This window comes from Nasonia vitripennis, chromosome 5 (genome assembly GCF_009193385.2).
Source record: "Nasonia vitripennis strain AsymCx chromosome 5, Nvit_psr_1.1, whole genome shotgun sequence".
NCBI lineage: Eukaryota > Metazoa > Arthropoda > Insecta > Hymenoptera > Pteromalidae > Nasonia > Nasonia vitripennis.
In genome coordinates, this window is record NC_045761.1 from 20,486,974 (window position 1) to 20,505,722 (window position 18,749).

The 18,749-nt window shown below is 46.1% G+C and overlaps 2 protein-coding genes across 15 annotated transcripts in view; both read left to right on the forward strand.

The window, feature by feature from the left end:
• LOC100117861 (solute carrier organic anion transporter family member 74D) overlaps positions 1-18,749 on the forward strand; it is a 70,331-nt gene that overhangs the window by 35,334 nt on the left and 16,248 nt on the right. For 9 of the 14 annotated variants that reach the window (XM_016985990.3, XM_031931244.2, XM_031931243.2 and 6 more), the window contains one exon: positions 12,280-12,314. The exons of 4 other annotated variants lie outside the window; for them this stretch is intronic. The gene's annotated coding sequence lies outside the window, so the exon portion shown is untranslated. Of the gene's footprint in view, positions 1-3,706; positions 3,924-12,279; positions 12,315-18,749 lie in introns of those variants that run through there. One more of the 14 variants, XM_008207465.4, reaches the window with a different exon arrangement.
• On the forward strand, positions 12,342-17,392 carry LOC103316012 (nucleolin 2-like). Its single transcript, XM_008207442.4, has 3 exons — positions 12,342-16,453; positions 16,528-16,704; positions 16,780-17,392. The coding sequence occupies exons 1-3, from the start codon at positions 16,358-16,360 to the stop codon at positions 17,281-17,283; spliced, it is 777 nt and encodes a 258-aa protein (XP_008205664.1). The 5' UTR covers positions 12,342-16,357; the 3' UTR covers positions 17,284-17,392.

Below are 18,749 nucleotides of genomic sequence, written 5' to 3' on the forward strand. Positions count from 1 at the left end.
GCCCCCGCCACTTACCGATAAAAAGTATATCAGCCGAGGCCGAATCAATCGCGATCTATCCGCGTTTCTCGCTTTTTCAGCTGCGCCGACGTTTTCAAGCGCGAAGATCAAGGCCGCACTCTCGAGAGTATTGTATAAAAGCAGCGGTAGCTATAGACTCCGAAAAGCAAAGGAGGATATGTATAAACACTTGCGTGGCGATGATTGTTGGGATACGGACGGATTCGTTTGGACGATAAGGAGTTTATTGCTGTATCGACACGTTCGCGCTTGGCTTATCGCTGATATTATTGCGTTGTCTATACAGGGGCATTTTTTGAGATGAGCATTTGTAAAGAGGAAACGATTTCGTTCTATTTTCGGGCCGATGCACTGTTGGATAATAGCGTTTGGAAACTTAAAAAGTTTTTTTTTCCTGAAACTTTTCTTTAAATAAGTCGAGATAAAGAAACATATACGCTTTTGAATATATGCATGTTATTGACAGATTGATTTATCTCTTCGATACGCGGTTATCGTTGAAAAATTAGCCACGAATATAATCGCTATGCGAATAATTGCATTCCTTCGCTCCAGCTTCGGCTCCAAAATCAGCCTTCTCGAATCTCAAATTCCCTCGTTACTCCAATAACTGCAGCGAACAATTCAATTTTCTCGGCGGTCAATTTTCAGGCGCGCGCGAAAACAAAGCTGTATAAGTGTTCGAGATTCCGGCCTCCGCGCTTTCGTAACTCACAGGCGCGTGAATGTCACTTTTGCTCGGCGAAACCGCACGATTCGCTCCAGGGTATAACGCATAGATCTAGACACGGCAAACCTCGAGTACTTACGTACGTAAAATCATGTCTTTGAACCTTTTTATTGGTGTATACGGAGGAGCAAAAAATCACCAAAAATTTTCAAACGAAAGCGCAGCAGAGAGCGCATCAGTGGCAGCTCTCCCAAAATTTCTCCTCTCCTTGCAAAACTGCCTGCATCATCCCCTCTCCCGCACAACGATTCTGCATTTCTGCACGCGGGCCTGTCCCGGAGGCTACCGGACTAGTCTCTCTCTCTCTCTCTCTCTCTCTCTCTCTCTCTCTCTCTCTCTCTCTCTCTCTCTCTCGCTCGCTCGCTCGCCGGGCTGCCGCGCTGTCCGGGGAAAAATAGACGAGTACAAAGCGAGAGAGAGAGAGAGAGAGAGGAGGGCCATTACGGGTTCGCACAGAGGGGGATGCGCGAAAGGAGCTCGTCGCTCTCGGCTAGGAATGCAGCACCAAGGATGCGCCAAGAGATGAGACTCGTGCGGCCAGACACACGCGTGCACGCACTTTTCGAGTGAGAGCGACTATATTATACCTGCGCTGCGTTATTTACTCCGATTCGTTTTTTCATTTCGTCGCCGCTTCACTTATATTTGCTTATAGTTACGAGAATTTTTCATCGTTCATTCAATCGTCGGACGTCGATCACTTATAGATCGTTGAAAAACTCAGACTATATACCAATCGGATTAAAACAAAAGCCATCGTCATCCTCGTCGAGCGGCTATAGCGCTGCAAACGGGTTTCTGCAACCCCGATGACGCCGTTCTAGCCCCCTTCTCGTTCTCCCGTTCTGCGTATCCGCTCTTCTCGTTTTCGCGGCACAAAAAAAGTCGTCTCGAGTCCTGCGCTCGCATATCGGCAAGGAAATAATAAAGGGACGTGGGCGGATGCGTCGGGCATTTTTGACGGATTTGTCACACACACGAGCGCACGGTCCGGTCGTCTTGGGAGTTTCTCGGAACACGTTGTCGCCGATCGGTTTAGACGACGACTGCCGATGTCTTTGTGGGGAGCATATGGGCGTAAATCGTTTCTGCGAAGAAGGTGTCGGAATGCGTCAGCTGATTCGGGCGATCGAGAGCCGGAGATACGTGCGGGAAATGTGCTTGGGGCTTTTGGGGGAAAAGGACGACTAATTACATCCTGCGCTCAGCTGCGGTGGGAAATTCGTGGGAGTTTTCAGTGCGATTGTATATGATTAAAATTAATGAGCGCGTTATGGGTTCGATCGTTTTTTTTCAATTTTAATTTTTAAAACGATTAAGCATATACTGACGCAGATCTATATTTGCATCGATAAACGACACTGTCATAGACCTGCGTCGTAAAGACATTTGATGGGTTCGATCAGGCATCAATGACTGGTCTGAAATCATCCAAACTATATATGCAGTTGAATCTATTTGTAGCACTTACATGGATTCCCAGCGTTTATACACAACCTTCGCATACCTTTAGTGTGTAAGCTACGCTGTCCACAAGCTGTAAATATAGATTCAACCACATATACGAGTGGTTGATTACGGACCAATAACTGATAATCGAAATCAGGTGTACCCCTTACATAAAGATTCTGAGGCGCTAGTTCGCTTTCGGGTTAGCGTTTTAGTTCGATACATCCGTACGCCATCTGGCGGCGTCTTTAAACGAGACAATCTCCAAACACACAAACACATTTTGCCAGACGTGCTCTTCTCTCTGACTCTCTCTTTCACTCGCCCTCCTTCCTACACACGTCTCCTTCCATTAGATCCTCGGATCAAACGGCTGAACGACGGCGGCGCATCGATAATACCGGACGACAAAACGCACGTCGCAGCAGCAGTAGCAGCAGCTGCACACGTGCGCCGGCAAACAAACGCGAAGAAATAAACAACAGCTGCGCGAGAGGAAAGCTGCGTGGAAAACATTGTATACGGACGTTGACTCGCGCAGAGTCACGTTTTCGCGCAACGTGGCTTATATTATGCAAAACTCCGAGTGTGCGGAGAGGTGAGCACGCAGGCGCCGGGAAAAATGAGGTTAATCAAACGCGGAAAATATGTCCACCTTTATTGTGGCATAAGTATATACGAGCGTCTGCGTAGCTGCGTGAAATTTTCACGTTTAGCTACATTTCTGATGAAGAAAATATCCGAACCTCGGCTTCGAAACGCAAAAGTAGCCGTAGTGTGTCGGCTGGTCTTTAATCATAACGTCGACGCACGCGATTCAGTCGACACTGTACGCTCGAGAGCGACGACGAGCTCTGGGCTAAATATATGTGCATACACCTACATTACGCACGCGAATCCGCTGCGACGCTTGATTATGCGCTGTGTTCCGCTCTCTCGGAGGGAGAACGTTATATACTTGTAGCTCGGCGAAATTTCGCTCTAGGAAGTGGATCGTTAAAGTTCTATGCTGTATTTCAGTAATTAACCGAGTGGAAGTCGCTTTTTATATTTTTAGTACATCACCGGATAAGCGTGCTTGTAGAGATTTTTTTTTTAATTTTGCGTTTATAGAGCAGAGGAAAATTATGTAATACGACGACGAAGTGAGCCGTTATCAACCTTTTTTTTAAATACTCGAGCAAATTTTTGCTTTCCTTCCGAAACAGCGCCACCGGCAGCCTCAAGCGCATCAGCCGGCAATCCCAAAACAAAACGCACATACCAACGTAATCTCCGGCAAACATCGTCAGAAACTCACGAAAGTATGCGTATAAGGAAGCGTCGACTCCCCCGCGCTCTTTCGCTCGCGTTAATCAACGGCCTATCTCGCTCGATATCTCGTCGGTGGCAGACCTCATATTTACAAGAAGATAAGAGGGCCGCACGTACGGCTCTACCCTGTATAATCCCATGCGTATAGCTATATATACGGCAGCCGCGAAGGTGCACCGCTGCATTTGCATACGTACGCTCGCGGCAAGCAGTGTGTGTGTGCGTGTATAGAACGAAGCTTGATTTATCAGAGCATACACGAATTTCTGGCTGCCGTTATACACATAGAGGTGATTCGCTTGTATACGAGAGGGGAATTATGACGACGGTGTAACTTCATTTTCCGGCTGCTGCAGGGATTTATCGGCTTGTCTAGCTGTGGCAGGTGATTCGAGCCTACTGTTGCACGGTATTTATACTGAATTTACATATATTTTCATTCGATGCTGTAAAATATCGCTATACGTTGTTACGAAGATTCGAAGATCTTAGAATTGGACATTTTCATATACTGTTGAAGCTTAAGACATATTATTAAAAAATTATAATTTTGATCACGCAAAAGTTACTCAATTCTCTCAAAATATAAATACATCGAAAGCTCACCCACCCCTCTCTCTCTCTCTCTCTCTCTCTCTCTCTCTCTCACCGAATTAACTCTCTCGCTCTCCCAAACACAGCCCGTTAAAGCAATAAGTCGCTCGCGCGAGCCTCCGCGGTCACTAAACTTGGCCGCGCGGCTGCAGCTCGTGTACACACTGCGCACTTACAGACTTGAACTATCGGCGCAGCGGCGACGACCCTCATGTACACACACACACAGACACGCGAGAGCGACGTCGCGGCATAAAGTGCACTCGCGCACACGTGCAGCGCGAAAAATGCACACGCGCGCGAGCCTCCTTATGAATGAGAATACACACAAGAGAGGCGAAGTTGGGTGAGGTCAGGGCGTGAGCGCGCTCAGCAGACTACTCGGTGAAATTACGACGGCGGCGGCGCTGTGACGCCGATGTAATAACGTATAACTCTATTTGGCTGCGTTATTGTGCTGATGCTTAGTTGTGCTGTATTTTGTTGAGGAAATTGCGCGGTGAATTAAATTAAGAAAGCCTTATCTCTGGGAGATCGAAGCCTTCCAAAAATAATTCCTCCCAGCCAATTAGCGATCGCACAAAGAGGTCGCAATGATACCGTTCAAAAATATCAACTTTCATGTGGGCCATATGTCTCGATTTTTATTTCGCGCTCTTACATATCCAAATGCAGTCACGTGCTTGCGTATACGATTTCGATCGCAGCGTCTCTCTCAGAGAAAGTGGAGGCATCGGTCTGACTCGCGCTGTCCTTTTACGGGGCGATTCTTCGGCAATTTTTCACCGACTCGCGAAGTAGTCGCGTCTCTTTCGCGATTCCATTGAATTCGTCGGTGCGCGGTTAAAATTATACCGATTTTTAATCGGATTCGAGTCGCGAAATCGTTATTCTGCAGTAGCTTCTCTAAACTTAGCGCTGAAGATTCGCAGAAATGCACAGAGACAGCGAGCTGGTCTTCTGTAATTAGGGCACGGAACTGGTCGAATATCTTGTGTACGAATTTAATACGTGGCTTACCACTATAACAAAAATTCATATCAAACAACGAACAATTCACCGCACATCTTATTGATATCCGCCGAACTATTTTCAAAAAAAAAAAAAAAACGAAAATGACGTTTCAAAAATTGAAAACAAAACAACCATTATCAGCACAACGCGTCGGTCGCCTGGCATTGAGAAGCACTGCGCCGTAGCAGCAGCTTCTAGAGCAGCGCGCGTTCTCGTTTCTCCTTTTGAACGTGCCTTCGTGTTTATATGTATATATACAAGTCTCGTGCCCCGGGGCTGTTGTATAACAGCAGCAATGAAAGTACTCTCTCGGACTCTCGCTACCGCGACACATTTCCCTATCTTCCGGACGGGGGCGGCTGCACCGCCGCTGCACCTTTCCTTTTCTTCCTCGCTCTCCCCCCCCCTCCCCCTCCCTCTCGTCCTTTTCACTCTCGCGCGCGAGCTGTGCACTGGATTTTAATATTACGAGTGTACAGCGTGTCTGTACGTTGAATCGAGGACTCGCGAAGGCGTGTGTGACACTTTTTCAATTTTGCGGTGTATCCGACCTTTTTTTCGAGCTCGACTGCTTTTTCCCTCGTTGAATGGTTGTTACGGTTTTTTTTTGTTCTGTGAGGATTTATCACAGTTAACGATATACTAGAGTCAACACTCGAATCACAGATACGAATATACTGATAGTACGAAAACGCTTCGATAGACAACAAAAATAATGAATTAGTCGCAGTGAACTCCTAAATAAGCACCCTCGACTCTCCTAGCAATCGATAAAAAATCCCCTCCCTCCTCTCCCCTCGTCGATAATTCCATTCTCTAGTCTCGCGGCAACGACGAGGCGGTAATAAAATAATGAAGCTGCAGTAGCAGCAGCCTAGTAAACGAGCTCTCTCGCGCGAGTAGCGTCGTGACCGAGATGCAGTGCTGCCGCTAAAAGTGCAGCAGCCGGTCGATTTTTGTACTTTCCTTCTTATCGATCGCCTCGACGTTGCTCTGCTCTCTGCGCGCGCGACCTCGCAGGACGATGACTCTTTGCCGCGACTCTCTGTATTACACACACACACACACACACACACACGTGTGTGTATACTTTAATATGAGGTCCAGTGCTCTCTTGGCGCTTGTGCTCGCCTTTTTTTTACTTCGTCTTCTTTCGTATAGACGCGGCTTTTATACATTGCGGGGGTGACATTTTTAATGAAAACGCGGCGGGGCTGTATGTGAGTGTAGTATACGTTGAGTTGAAATTTGTAATTATAAGCGACGTGTTGATTGTTGCTGAGCTTTGCGGTGTTTAAACGTGTAGCTAATGGAATCTTTTTTTATAGTAGGCATACCAACCTACTCTCTTAAGCCAACACTAGATATAGATTCTACACATCATCGTAAGTTTTCTCGCATAACGGAAAAAGCTCCGAAAAGCTTTCGCATAGAAAATCCACACACAGTCCAAACTTTCCTCGCATTCTGAAAGTCCGGCGTTCACGCTGCACTGCACGTGAAAAATGTTAATTCCGTCTCTCCTCGTCGCGGTGTCGTTGGCCGCTCTCTCACGTATGCATCGCGCGCGCGCGCGCATCAGCTCTTCCGAAAAGGCCGGTTCCTAAGGCTGCTGCTGCGCTGCCACCGCGTCGTCGCTGTTGTTTTTTTCTTTCCTCTTTCGGCCACTCCTAATTCCGTGATGCCTGCGTATACGTATGTATATATGTATATACAGAATACACGCCAGATGGACGCGCTTCTTTTCTTCTCCTCGCGGACCTTTTCAGGCCTTTGTTTAGGTGCTGCACGACTGATGTGCAAATCTTCTCTTTTTTTGCCTTCGTCTCTCTCTCCCTCTCTCTCTCTCTCTCTCTCTCTTGTTTCGTCTATTATTGAAGCCGGTGCACGTGCAGGAGAAAGGAGAAATTTCGGGGAGGGGCTTTCTATGCGTGTGTATACCTGCACGATGATGCCGGTGCGTTTCAGTGGTGTGTACTGCGCCGATGGCCGTTGGAGCTTTCGGCGATGTTTGCGACGCGACGTGACGTTTTCGATTGTCGTGTTTATTGGAGTGTATTGTACGATGCGGCGAAAGAGGATTAACGCGTGCTATTGAATTTTTATAGTCGGGAGGTAAGCTGAATTTCAAGCGTGCTGTATACGCGGTATTTTAATTATTTTTATTATAATTTTTTGATAAATGTACGAAGTATATCACGGGATATTTCGTTTGAAACGCATGGTAGCTTAATGTTGAATTCCACAGTTAAAATTCTTGTAAAAGAGCGAAAATTGTAAAATCTGATGAACTCACATCCATACGCTTCTTCTAACAAAATTAAATCAATCTGCACACTCGAGTATAACATTAAATCATCTTCACCTAATTGTTCTACAAACTAAGAGAAAAGATAAAATTCTGTACATTACAGTATAGACACCCGCAACTTTTTCGTGTTCGATATAAACTCCCGAGATTCGCGGCTGCGCGCGAGGGAGCCAAATAACTTCGGAGAGGTAAACGACTCTCTCGACTTGGCTTAGTGCTTGCCGCGAGGTGTTGCCCGGCTTCAAGGACAGAACTGCATTTAATGTTGACGCCGATGCACCCGCGCGCGCCAGCGCACGGATGTTTTACGATTTTCTGATTTGCGGCAGCAGCCGGTCTGTTTGCTCGTTGTTTCGAAAAAAAATCAACTGGATAATGACTGTATTTATTTGTTGCTACGCAGTTATAGAAAATATTGATTTTTCGAAACTTATTTTATTTTTCTGTTTTAAACGCGATAGTATACTCCAAAAGCGTTGTATAGAAACTGAAAGTATCTCTATTACAAAGCTCGTCCTCTATCAGGAGACAAAAGCCCTTGCGGGCTGCCTCTTCAAGGAATTAAAGCTCGCATCGGACTCAAGCTCACGCGAATCACTCATAAATACAACCTACTTAAAAGTAAATAGTATCCATAAAAAAAACAGTTTTTGGCAGTTCCCCCACTACTTGAACTCTCCGGTAGCTTCTTTTAGTTCCCGGATAGCGAGTATAGGTGGCGCGTGGGCACATTTCTCTTTCCCTCATCAGAATACGCTCGTTGAGTGCAGATATAACAGTTTGCCACCCGTGTCAAAATTGTCTCGTTGGGCCTGCGGCTTATAGACTGCTTATGCTATAACAGTCTGCGAGCTTGGCTATTGCAGTGATTCTATTTTTTGCTCTTTGTTATTACATTATATTTTCTGATCCATATTTCGTACATATCCACCAACACTGTACATCGCATGGGGTTCCGTTCGCCAATACCGCATATAGACCGCATTTAGGCAAAGTGTCGAAAGCCAAACAGTCCAGAGTACATCATTGTATATATAGCGAATCAGCCGACTATATGTCAACACGAAAACATCGCCGTTCACGCGGAATAATAAGAACCCACATGCGCCTCGATAAAAGCTCGCCCACGCGCGTCGTTGAGCGGCCGATGCGCAAAAAGCGCCGGGGACACGTGTACGCGTTCGGTGATGGTCATACGGGTCTTCTCTCTCTTTCTCTTTCTCTCTCTCTCTCTCTCTCTCTCTCTCTCTCTCTCTCTCTTTCTGCGCTTCATCGCGTTGAATCATTGTTTCGAGAGGAAATTAATTTTTCTCATTGTTTGCTAATTTCTTATTTTCGCGTTACACATCATGGGGGCGTTGATATCGCGTTGTCTGTTACATAACAAGTTTTTTTTTCGACGATTCGAGAGTATACAGCCGCAATACGAATAAAAAGAAACTTTTTGCGAGTCGCAATAAAGCTCGAATGTGAAAGTGGAGCGTGTCTGTGTTTGGAAGTCGAGCCTTCTTTTTCGGAAATTTTTCGTATGCCAATCTGGAAAGTTGTAAACATATCGACACCCCCGCACTGGCTCGATGCGCACAAATAATCAATCTCGAAATTTTTCCACGTTTTACAGACTGCGCAGGAAGATTTCATCACTGCCGGTTTCTATACACTTGCTCTTTATTTAAAAAGACTTTTCATGCTCGAACACGTCCTATACTATACACTCGTCGCTCGCATCCCACCTCTTCAACGAATTTCTTTTCAATCCGAAAAAAGCCATCTCGAGAAAACAAATCGGCGAAACGTCAAAAAGTAGCAGGTCTGCATGTATATCCTTCAAAACTCGAACAATCACACAGTATAGTACATACGTATACAGAGCTACTCGTCGGCGCATGAATGGGGAGAATCCTCTCTCGAGGCGGGCGGAAGGAAAACCGCGGTCGATTCGAAGTAGGTCGCGTGCCGCCAGCATGATCGCCGCGCGCGACGAATAACAAATACACGGGGTATTTTTGCCCTCTTCTCCCTCTCTCCCTCTCTCTCTCTCTCTCTCTCTCTCTCTCTCTCTCTTTCTCTCTGGTGCATGCAAAAGATGCGAACAATGCCGCTTTTTCACGGATTTTGCAAGCTCTTTCTCCCTCTGTGTTTGCTCGTAAATAAGAGAGAATATACCGGTCTGAATACGTATGTGCTTTTGTTGAGCAATGAGTTTCTCTGTGGAAAAATCCTTGTTTTTCTTTGGACTCGCCGCGTACGGCTAAAATATTCCGAATCCTATTTATAAAAAAAGAGACGATCCCGATTTCACCTCTCTCTCGGTATCTCAAAGCCATAAATAAAAGCAAGTTCATCCATATCCTATAAATCGCAGCCTATATAATACACACAGCCGAAGCCATCGTGAATCACACGTCGCTCGGTCAATCGAGTTTAAAGATCTCGCTTCCGTCGCTTCTTCTGCTGCTGCTGCTTCTTCCTCTTACTCGCCGCAACGAAATCTTTAAAAGTCGATTCCTCGGATTTTTGACGTCACAACCTCAAACATTTGCCGAGACGATTCTCATACATTTGCGAGGTGCTTGCTTTTCCTTGGGCCATCTCTCGCGTGTGTGTACGTGTGTGCCGGAGAGACGAGTTCCTTAACCTTTTACAGCTCTCGAGCGAGCTCGACAATCGCGGTCGAAATAAATGTGACGGCAGAGCTTTTGCTGGGCCGCTTCCTCGATTCCGAATTCAATCGTATTCACAGATATAAAACTTCTCTCTCTCTCTCTCTCTCCCTCTCTCTCTCTCTCTCTCTCACTTTCTAAATGTCGAGCCTGATACGCTCGCTCGAATGCTTTATCCGATTTTATCGCTGGCAGGTTGTACTTGGGTGTGATTCTTTACATATTCGGAAAAGTTTTTACGAAAATAAATTCCGATCACACAGAGACACTATCAGATCGCCTCAATCTCGTCGCGCGGCTTGAACAAACCGCAGCGATGAATTTTTCAACGGCCCAGATAAAACCCCTGATGCTCAGTGGAGAAGAGTAAGGGCCGAGGAATCCATACGCGCGAAGAAAAACTAGGCTACGTCTCTCTCTCTCTCTCTCTCTCTCTCTCTCTCTCTCTCTCTCTCTCTCTCTCTCTCGCGATTAAAAATAGCACGCCATCGTCATTATGAATTTGCAACTAGACATCGCGTTTATTTGATAACGCGCGGCGAGAGAGCGAACGGGGTCAATTGCAGCGTGTGCCGCCAGCAAGAATAATGGATCAATTTGCAATTAGGTTCACCGAGCTCGTAGAACGTTAGATTGCGAGGATGACGACCGTCACGCGGATCGGATGAGAGAGACACTGCAGGCGCGAATTACACGCCGGTGATGGAAAAAATGGAGAGTCTTTGCGATGAATCGCCGTGGAGAGATGCGAAGGTCGTAGTGAAATGGGTAAAAAGTAGAATGTATGAAGCTTGAAATCGTACTCGCTTTTTTGCAAGCGTTATCGTCTCAAAAAGTGTCGTACACTTGCGCAACGTGAAGAAACGGTAAAGTTCTCGAACGGACTTCTTCCCCCCAATAAATAAGTCATTAAATTGAATGCACAGTAGATACGAGCCACCGATAAAGCACACCTATACACCGCAAGTTCGCCGCAGTGCGAAGAGGTCAGCGCCACCTCTTACTCCCAATTTCCACCGGAGAAAAAAAAAGAAAGAACTCGAGAACGACTTTCTCCTCACCAAAAATCCCACTCCAAAAATCCATTTTCGTCGGTATCAGCCTCTCGGAGAGAGAAATCGCTTTTACACACACGAATTGGCGTGTGTGTGTGTGTTTGTGTGTCGACGACGAGAAGATCTCCTCCCACCCATGTAACGTATACACAGCACACCGAATACAGGTCCCAACATCGCAGAAAAACCAGTTTTCATCTTTATTGGCTGATGCTGGCGCGCGCGCGCGTTTACGCGACTCCTAAAAGACGTTGCCGTCGCAGTGTTGGCCGGTGCGTCGTCCGGTATAATCCTGTACACTACTGCGCGACGGCTGGATTATAATGCGCGAGTTATTGTCGTAAATCGAGCTGACAGACTGACGCCTCTATTGTTTGCAGTGCATTTATACGTACGTGTAGTTGGAGTTGTAGTGGCTGCTGTGAAGGGCTCAGGTGCAGACGTGTGCTCTCCGGAATTTCGTGATATCTCTCGACGGTTCGGGGGATTAATGTTGTCGGAGTAGTGTGTGCGGAAATTGGATTGTGTTGTCCGTTATTGTTCGGGGTTTTTGGCGACGATAATGCCGAATTGTCGGTGGTGATGGAGTAGCTTGTTCGACGATGGTTGATTGGCGTTAAGTAGAAAAATCCAGGTATGACGAGACGAAGCTCTTTATTAATGGTAGTTTTGGGTGTTCCGCGTGTTCTGGCTGAAATCTAGTGCTGCCGTTAATGCCTCACTTATAATAACGACGTTTACGCGCTAAAAGCTTCGCTGCGTAGTTTCACGCATTTGGGGATTCAAGTCGAGTATTTACCTCATATACTATATATAATAGAAGCGATTTAGGCATAAATTCGTAGACTCCATTTTCCATTATACAAATCGAAGCGATAAAGCAAGATATCATTACAACTCCGACACTCGAAATAACACTCGCGCGTATACACTCATTATATATTCACGCTCGAAGCCACATTCGATATGAGTATCCGACGCCCACGCTGTCATCTGTTACGAACTGCACAAGCAAGCGTTAAATCTATACGACGCGATATTTTTCAAATTGACAACAATTTACCTTCGACGATCAAACGTTTAAATTTACGTACACAACTAACAGTTGCTCATCTCTTTCTGTTCCAGGTATAATCCATCTTGCGGAATGCAGACCTCTAGCGGTGAGTTCACATGCAAACACGCGTCGATAAATCCAAAAAGCTTTCATCCCCGGTGCGATTATCTGAATAACGCTAAAAGTTCAGATCGTTTGAAAATTTTCATCTCAGCCAGCCCGAAAGCTCCCTCTCGGGAGGTCAGAGAATCGCGCGCAGTGGTGTGCGTACAGTATCGAGGGTCAACGGCGCAGCTGCGAGAGAGTCGCTGAACCGCTCGGTGGCTCTCTGATGCTCGTCTCTCTTGAACCAGGTCAGGTCTCAATGAACACTGCAGCGCCGCGTTTACGTGTCGCGTTGTACGCGCGCGTCGACAGGGAGAAGAATAAATTGACCGAGTGCACAAGTCATTAGCTTTTTATTTTGCTTCTTCTCGGAAGGTGTTGATGGTCCATTGTCTACTTTTTTCTGCTTCGATGTAAAGAAACGTCCTGTAATACCAATGCGCATAATTGAAATCGCGGTCACGCATTATACGTTTTCGCGAGTTTGGCACGTGTGCCGGGCGCTCGTTCATCGGCTTTTTGGCGAGTGAAATTTGCAGTCTAGCAGGTTCGCGAGTGTTTTTGGCGAGATTGATCGAAGTGGGTCGTTCGTATGGCGTAGGCGCGCGGGCGCACACGTGCTGCGAGCGGCCCAGAAAGGGAAACTATAACTGTACGCGCTGTTGCATGATCGATATGCTCGCTGTAATAGATACACTTGCGAGTTCGGATACTTTGTTATCTCTCCGAGCGTTTTGTTGCTTTGTGCCGCTGTGCTTTTGATTTGCTGATTTTCGCCGAGAGGTGAGACCGCGGAGGAAATTCCGATAAGAAAATTCGTGTCAAGGCGGTTTACATAGTTGATCTCTTTGTCCGCACGCATCGGAATATTTTTAAATAGTTTTAAATTTCGCTGCAGCATTTACGCGTCAGTCTCAAGCTCGTCCTCTTCTAATTCAAGCTGAGCTTTTCAGCCTGCATATCCGCTCGAAATACTTGCAAATTCTCCGTCTCACACGTGGCCCCCGCAGCCATACGAGCGAATACTTAAACTCTCTCACGTGTGCGCGCAAATTTGCACTTATCCGTGCATAGTTACACGTCGTGTATGTGCAGCAGCTTTTGATACTCAAGGCTTCTCTCCGTGTAACACGCTGTATACGATGAGCTGTCTCTTATCGGATAACGCGTCGCCTTTTTCGCGCTGATGCGAATTTTCAGCTCGATATAATGCATTGGAATTATAGTTTCATGAAATCCGCGTATACGGTATGATATCCTCGTTCGTTTTTTATATTTTGTTTATAACTCGCGCGCTTTTGCGAGTCTCTTTTTGTCTAGCGTCGAAAGCGTGTCAGCGATAAGCCGCCTGTGGCCGTGGTTTATTGCAATGTTTTTTTATCTCCTCTCGTTAGTTCGTTCCTTTTTTTTCACGTGTACAGCACATATGGGGCTTGACGCTGAAGAAACACAAGTTGCGCTGATTAACAAGGGCATCTGCGGTGTTTTAATTGATAAAGCATAGCGGGATTGTCTATGCTCTCTCGTGACAGGATGAATAATCGCGAGAAATTATGTTTCGTATATGATCTCGATGAGTTTGTTTTTTTTTTTAGTTGCGATGATTTATATTCGCATCGCATTAGTGGAAATAATGTATTTTCGTGTCAGAAAAATAAATGGCTTACACGATTACAATTACAAAAGAATAATCGCTTGTAATATAACTGAAACGTCAATCGCACTTGTAAGCCAAACAAAGTTCATCGATCCGAGTGACACAATTTTAAAACGACGCTTTATTTTAAAATTATCTAAACAACCCACGTGCATTTCAACAACCCCGCGACCCAGAAATCCCTTCGACCCGTGTCCAACCCTTCGGCCGACCCAGTTTCCAGCGCAGCAGCTCAACCCAACGTTCGCATATCGCACACACGACGGGAAAATTGATTCGGCGCACGCGGCTGCCCGGATTTACCCGCAGCCGAGTTTTCCCGCGCAGGCGTGCACCGCTCGGCTATATCGAACGCGCACGTGGTGCGCTGCACCTGCTCTCTGCAGCTATGCAAGAGTCGATCTGACTGAGCTTCTGGTTAAATGGTCTGGAGGTCATCCGGGCGGAGAGGCTTTGTACAGGATTTTTATGGGGGTGTAAGGGTTTTTTAGGAATCTTTTCGTATCAGGGATGAGGATGCAGGTCTACGTTATGGCGATCGATGCTATTTTTCAAATGTAGGTCAATGAAAACTCGGCTGACCTTTGCACTTTGCCCTCTGGCAGTTAAGTTCATATTCTTTGCGTACTTAACCGCATTTATCGACAGCTCGCTCGCAATTTTTTCAAAGCCAGTAGCCGATTGGAAATGAAGCCAGCACGATTTTCGAAATTATATCCCTCTTCGATTCTCGCGCGCGGGAACAACATACTTTGTGTCTCGTTTGCGAAACAGAAAACAACTCGTACTTTCTCGATTTGTTGCGTCACGCGCGCACGACGTCGATTATAATTGGAGCTCACCGGTACAAAATACAGCTCTCGTTATAACAACGATCACTCGTCGAAACGATATGATACAGTATACAGTCGGGAGATCACTGCGAGTAAAAGCATTACGGATGCAAATTGCAGCCCGAAAATAATTCTACGTCGCGCGCGCGCAAAAGAGCTTATTTTTGCGTATACGCGTGTGGCGCAACAATTCGATCCGCCGCGATATAATCCCCCTCGCGAAAGAAAAACAAAGCTATATTTAGTTTATCTCAGCGAGAGAGTTGCGCCCGTGGTAACGGAAATTGCTGATGCATCGTCCTAAAATTACTCTCTGGGCATATTACGTCGCTCCTAACAGTTTTCAAAATCTCCCCAGCACACATACACACACACTCGCTAAATCATATCCGCACGCGGTTAATTAAAACGGTCGCACAGGCGGCAGCTGCGTTCGCTTCATTAATAAACAATCAAAATTCGCTTCGTCCTGTAATTACACCTATATATACAGCACTGAGAGCGGGGCGCCTTCAGGCACACAGACACACACACACGGCCGTGTTATTTGCCGAAAAAGATGAGCCAGAGATACGCGCCGCGTGATTGTCCATAATTTGCGGTGGGCGTCCGGGCATATGCGCAATCTGTTATTACGCGAGCGAGCGAGAGAGGACCTCCTCGCGTGTATGCACACACGGCGCTTCCCTACTGTATCTCTCTCTGCAGTCCGATCATGTACACGATTCGCTGAGGTAATTTTTGATCCAGCTTCCTCTCTCTCTCTTGAGCTGCGCGTTTTGCTTATGGGAGAGCTTTTAATGAGACTCTCTGCGCGAAGGGGAGTTGTACACGTGCACGGCGTTTATTGATCCGTTCGGTTGTACCGACTCTGCAGCAGTGGGCTGATTCGATATTCGGGTCGACGCTCTCGACGATCATGCTGGATGTGTGTATGGGAAAGGGCTGCAGGATATATTCGATTTAAGGAGCTTGTACAGCGCGCGCAGAGCGTCTCCGCTGGGAATTGGAAAATTTGATTGATGTACATTGCTTGTCGCGCGGGGAAATTAGTTTAGGGGATTGATTGGTTTGATCCGTTTTTTTTTTGTTGATGAACATTCTAGAGAAGAACATTGTACAACTATATTGCAGAATTCAAAACTTCATCCCTCGTACTGCTGAATACGGGAGCTGATTGGAATTGGGGCGTAACGATCGATCGCCCTAATTCCCGGTGACTGCACCGTGTCGTATACCGTCTGACTTCCCACTGTTTTGTCCTACACTCGTGCATCAACCCCAGAAGACACATTTTTTTTTAAATAAAACACATTCCAATAAAAACAGACTCGAGAGGCTGAATATACAACGAACGCGAATAAAACGCGAGATTAGATTAAGCCTTATATGCCTGCACTGTATATAAAGTTTAATTCGATTTACGCTTTACTAGCAGCGAACTCAACAATATACCGATCTGTATCAAAACACGCGCGCACGCGTGCGCGCTGCCAATCGAATTCTTTTATACCCGACTTTTAACGCTCTCTCGGCAATAAAAAGCGCCGATATATGAAGCGGACTCTCCCGGTGAGCGTCATTTCAGCCTGTGAAGCAATAGTCGGCAACACGATGGTCTCAGACCAAACCAAAGTTCTCCTCACCGTTGTAAGTACATACAAAAGTAGTGAGGACGATGTGATTCGAGTTTGCGGTATAAAAAACGAATAATTTGTGATCAGGGCATCGCGATGCTGATGGGATGTCCGAGTGCGGAATCGGTAAGTGTTACCGATCTGCTGAGCTCGATCTTGGAGACGCTGAAGAGCATCGAGGGTCTGATGAAGTACGAGTCGTCGGTGGTTCCCCAATTCCTCCCCAAGATGCTCGGCGACGAGTCGGGCAACTCGGAGGCTACGGTATCGCTTCTATTTCTATTTTGCATTAAACTTCTTCTCGTATTTTCACTAATCTCGAGCGGTCGATCACGACAGAAAGCCCTTCTCAAGAAGCTCCAGGAGAAGTACATAAAGAACGCGGTGAAATCCGACCAAGAGATCGTGAGCGATCATAAGGCTCGTCGAAGCTTCAAAAAAGCCGAAGCTTCAAACGACGACGACGACGACGACGACGATGACAAACCAGCCGAGCCCATAGACATCCAGCTGCCCTCCAGACGAGAACTCGACGCCGAGAGGAGGAAGAAGAAGCTAAAGGACTCCGACTCGTCCAAAGAAGATGGGGACGAGGAAGAGGCTGACGAGGCGTCCGAAGAGAAGAAGATAAACTATCGGACCCATAGTCGGGACGACAAGTCACCCGAGGTCACTAACGCCAGAAGAACCATGAGTAGCAAGACCTCGAGCGGCGAAGACGACGACAACGACGACGCCTCGGAGTTGGACAACAACGACGCGGCCGACGCCAGAAGAAGCTTCTCCGCCCCGTCGAAACCCAACGAAACCTCGTCCGAGCTGGAATTGGACTCGGACGAGTAGAGCTATAAGCTGTAGATACTGTAATTGTGATTCGATGAAACGTTTATACGATGTAGGGAAAATTTTGGAAATAAATTTGTCGATAGTGGCTTGAATTACGGATCCAGTATATTTTTAACCGATTATTCATTTTAATACACACACATACATAGTTTGTCAACAAACGCGTTATTATTATACTCCAGCAGCTCGAGAGAATCGAAATTTTTATTCGCGATGTTGATTTACGATTCCAGATTATTTTTCGGCTCGTTAAGTCAACATTCATTTTTCATACATGCCCGCACACATATATTTCGCTTTTACGAGACTGCCGCGGCCGACGGGTATATTTTGATTAAAGCACGAGATTGCCTTTTTTATTTTATATTGTTTAATTAAAATTCTTTTTACACACATAACGTTGATTGTGCTCCGTCTCGTTTGTTGTCATTCTGATTCGGTGATTTAGACACTTTCGCGATAGCGACGAGTCGTATTGGTGGTTATTGATTGATACTTAGAAGTCGCGTTTAGATAACGCGCAAAGAGTCATCGATCATCTCTGCAGCCGATTTTTTCCTCTCATTTGACAAAAAAAAAAAAAAATCATCAGCCATACGCATTTTTAAAAATGACAGCGTCCGGATAAGGCTTCTCCGAGTACAGCGCTATGGAATAAAAAAAACGTCGACCGCACCCAACATCAGTGCATATGCGAGGGTGATAACGAAGACTCCGCAAACACAAACACTTCTCTCTCGATAGATAACGAGAGAAAAAGCTCACCTTGGAAGCCCGTTGGGTTATTAAATTTCTCAACGCTCACGATTGCATTTTATACGAACTATGCACGATAAATCAAGTTTTTAAAAAGGCACAGTAGTGTCAATATACAGCGGAGAGGGAAATCGGCAAAGCAGACAATTTATGTCGCTCTTCGCACACCGGCACACATATTTACCAAACGCCCCGGCTCGTATCAGTCGATAATCTCAATAAAGGCCGATCTTAATGGACTCTATTCCGCAAAACTTTTAGCGAGCTGAGAGCGATAAATCAAGCGCACCGCCGCGCGGCACTCTCTCAATCATTGAATAAATCCCAAAGCAGTATAGTATGTATAGAATACTGGCACGTCGTATGGATAGAACAGCGCATTGTCAATATTATGCCGCGAAATAGGCCAGCGGAGACGTAATTTACGGCGGCGAGTGTCAACTCCGAGTATAGCGGCGATGGAATAAGAAACTGTATAATATACTGTATATCGTTGCGATCTATCGAAGATTTTTTGTCTATCGGTATCCGAGCGTTAGTGCAGATTTTTTTTCATTTAGAAATGGTTTTTATAGTCGCGGAATCAATTAAACCATTTCATTGCTGGTTTTATGGATTGACACGCGCGTATTTTATTATTTCCTTTGCAATGCTTTTCACACGGTGGTACACTGATATATTTTCACGGCTAACAGTGTGTAATGTAC

Excerpts from the sequence above, each read along its gene's own strand:
- LOC103316012 (XM_008207442.4), top strand. The coding sequence starts at position 16,358 with ATGAAGCGGACTCTCCCGGTGAGCGTCATTTCAGCCTGTGAAGCAATA. Across the intron at positions 16,454-16,527 it reads CCAAAGTTCTCCTCACCGTT|GGCATCGCGATGCTGATGGG; the intron begins GTAAGTACATAC and ends ATTTGTGATCAG. Across the intron at positions 16,705-16,779 it reads CGGGCAACTCGGAGGCTACG|AAAGCCCTTCTCAAGAAGCT; the intron begins GTATCGCTTCTA and ends CGATCACGACAG.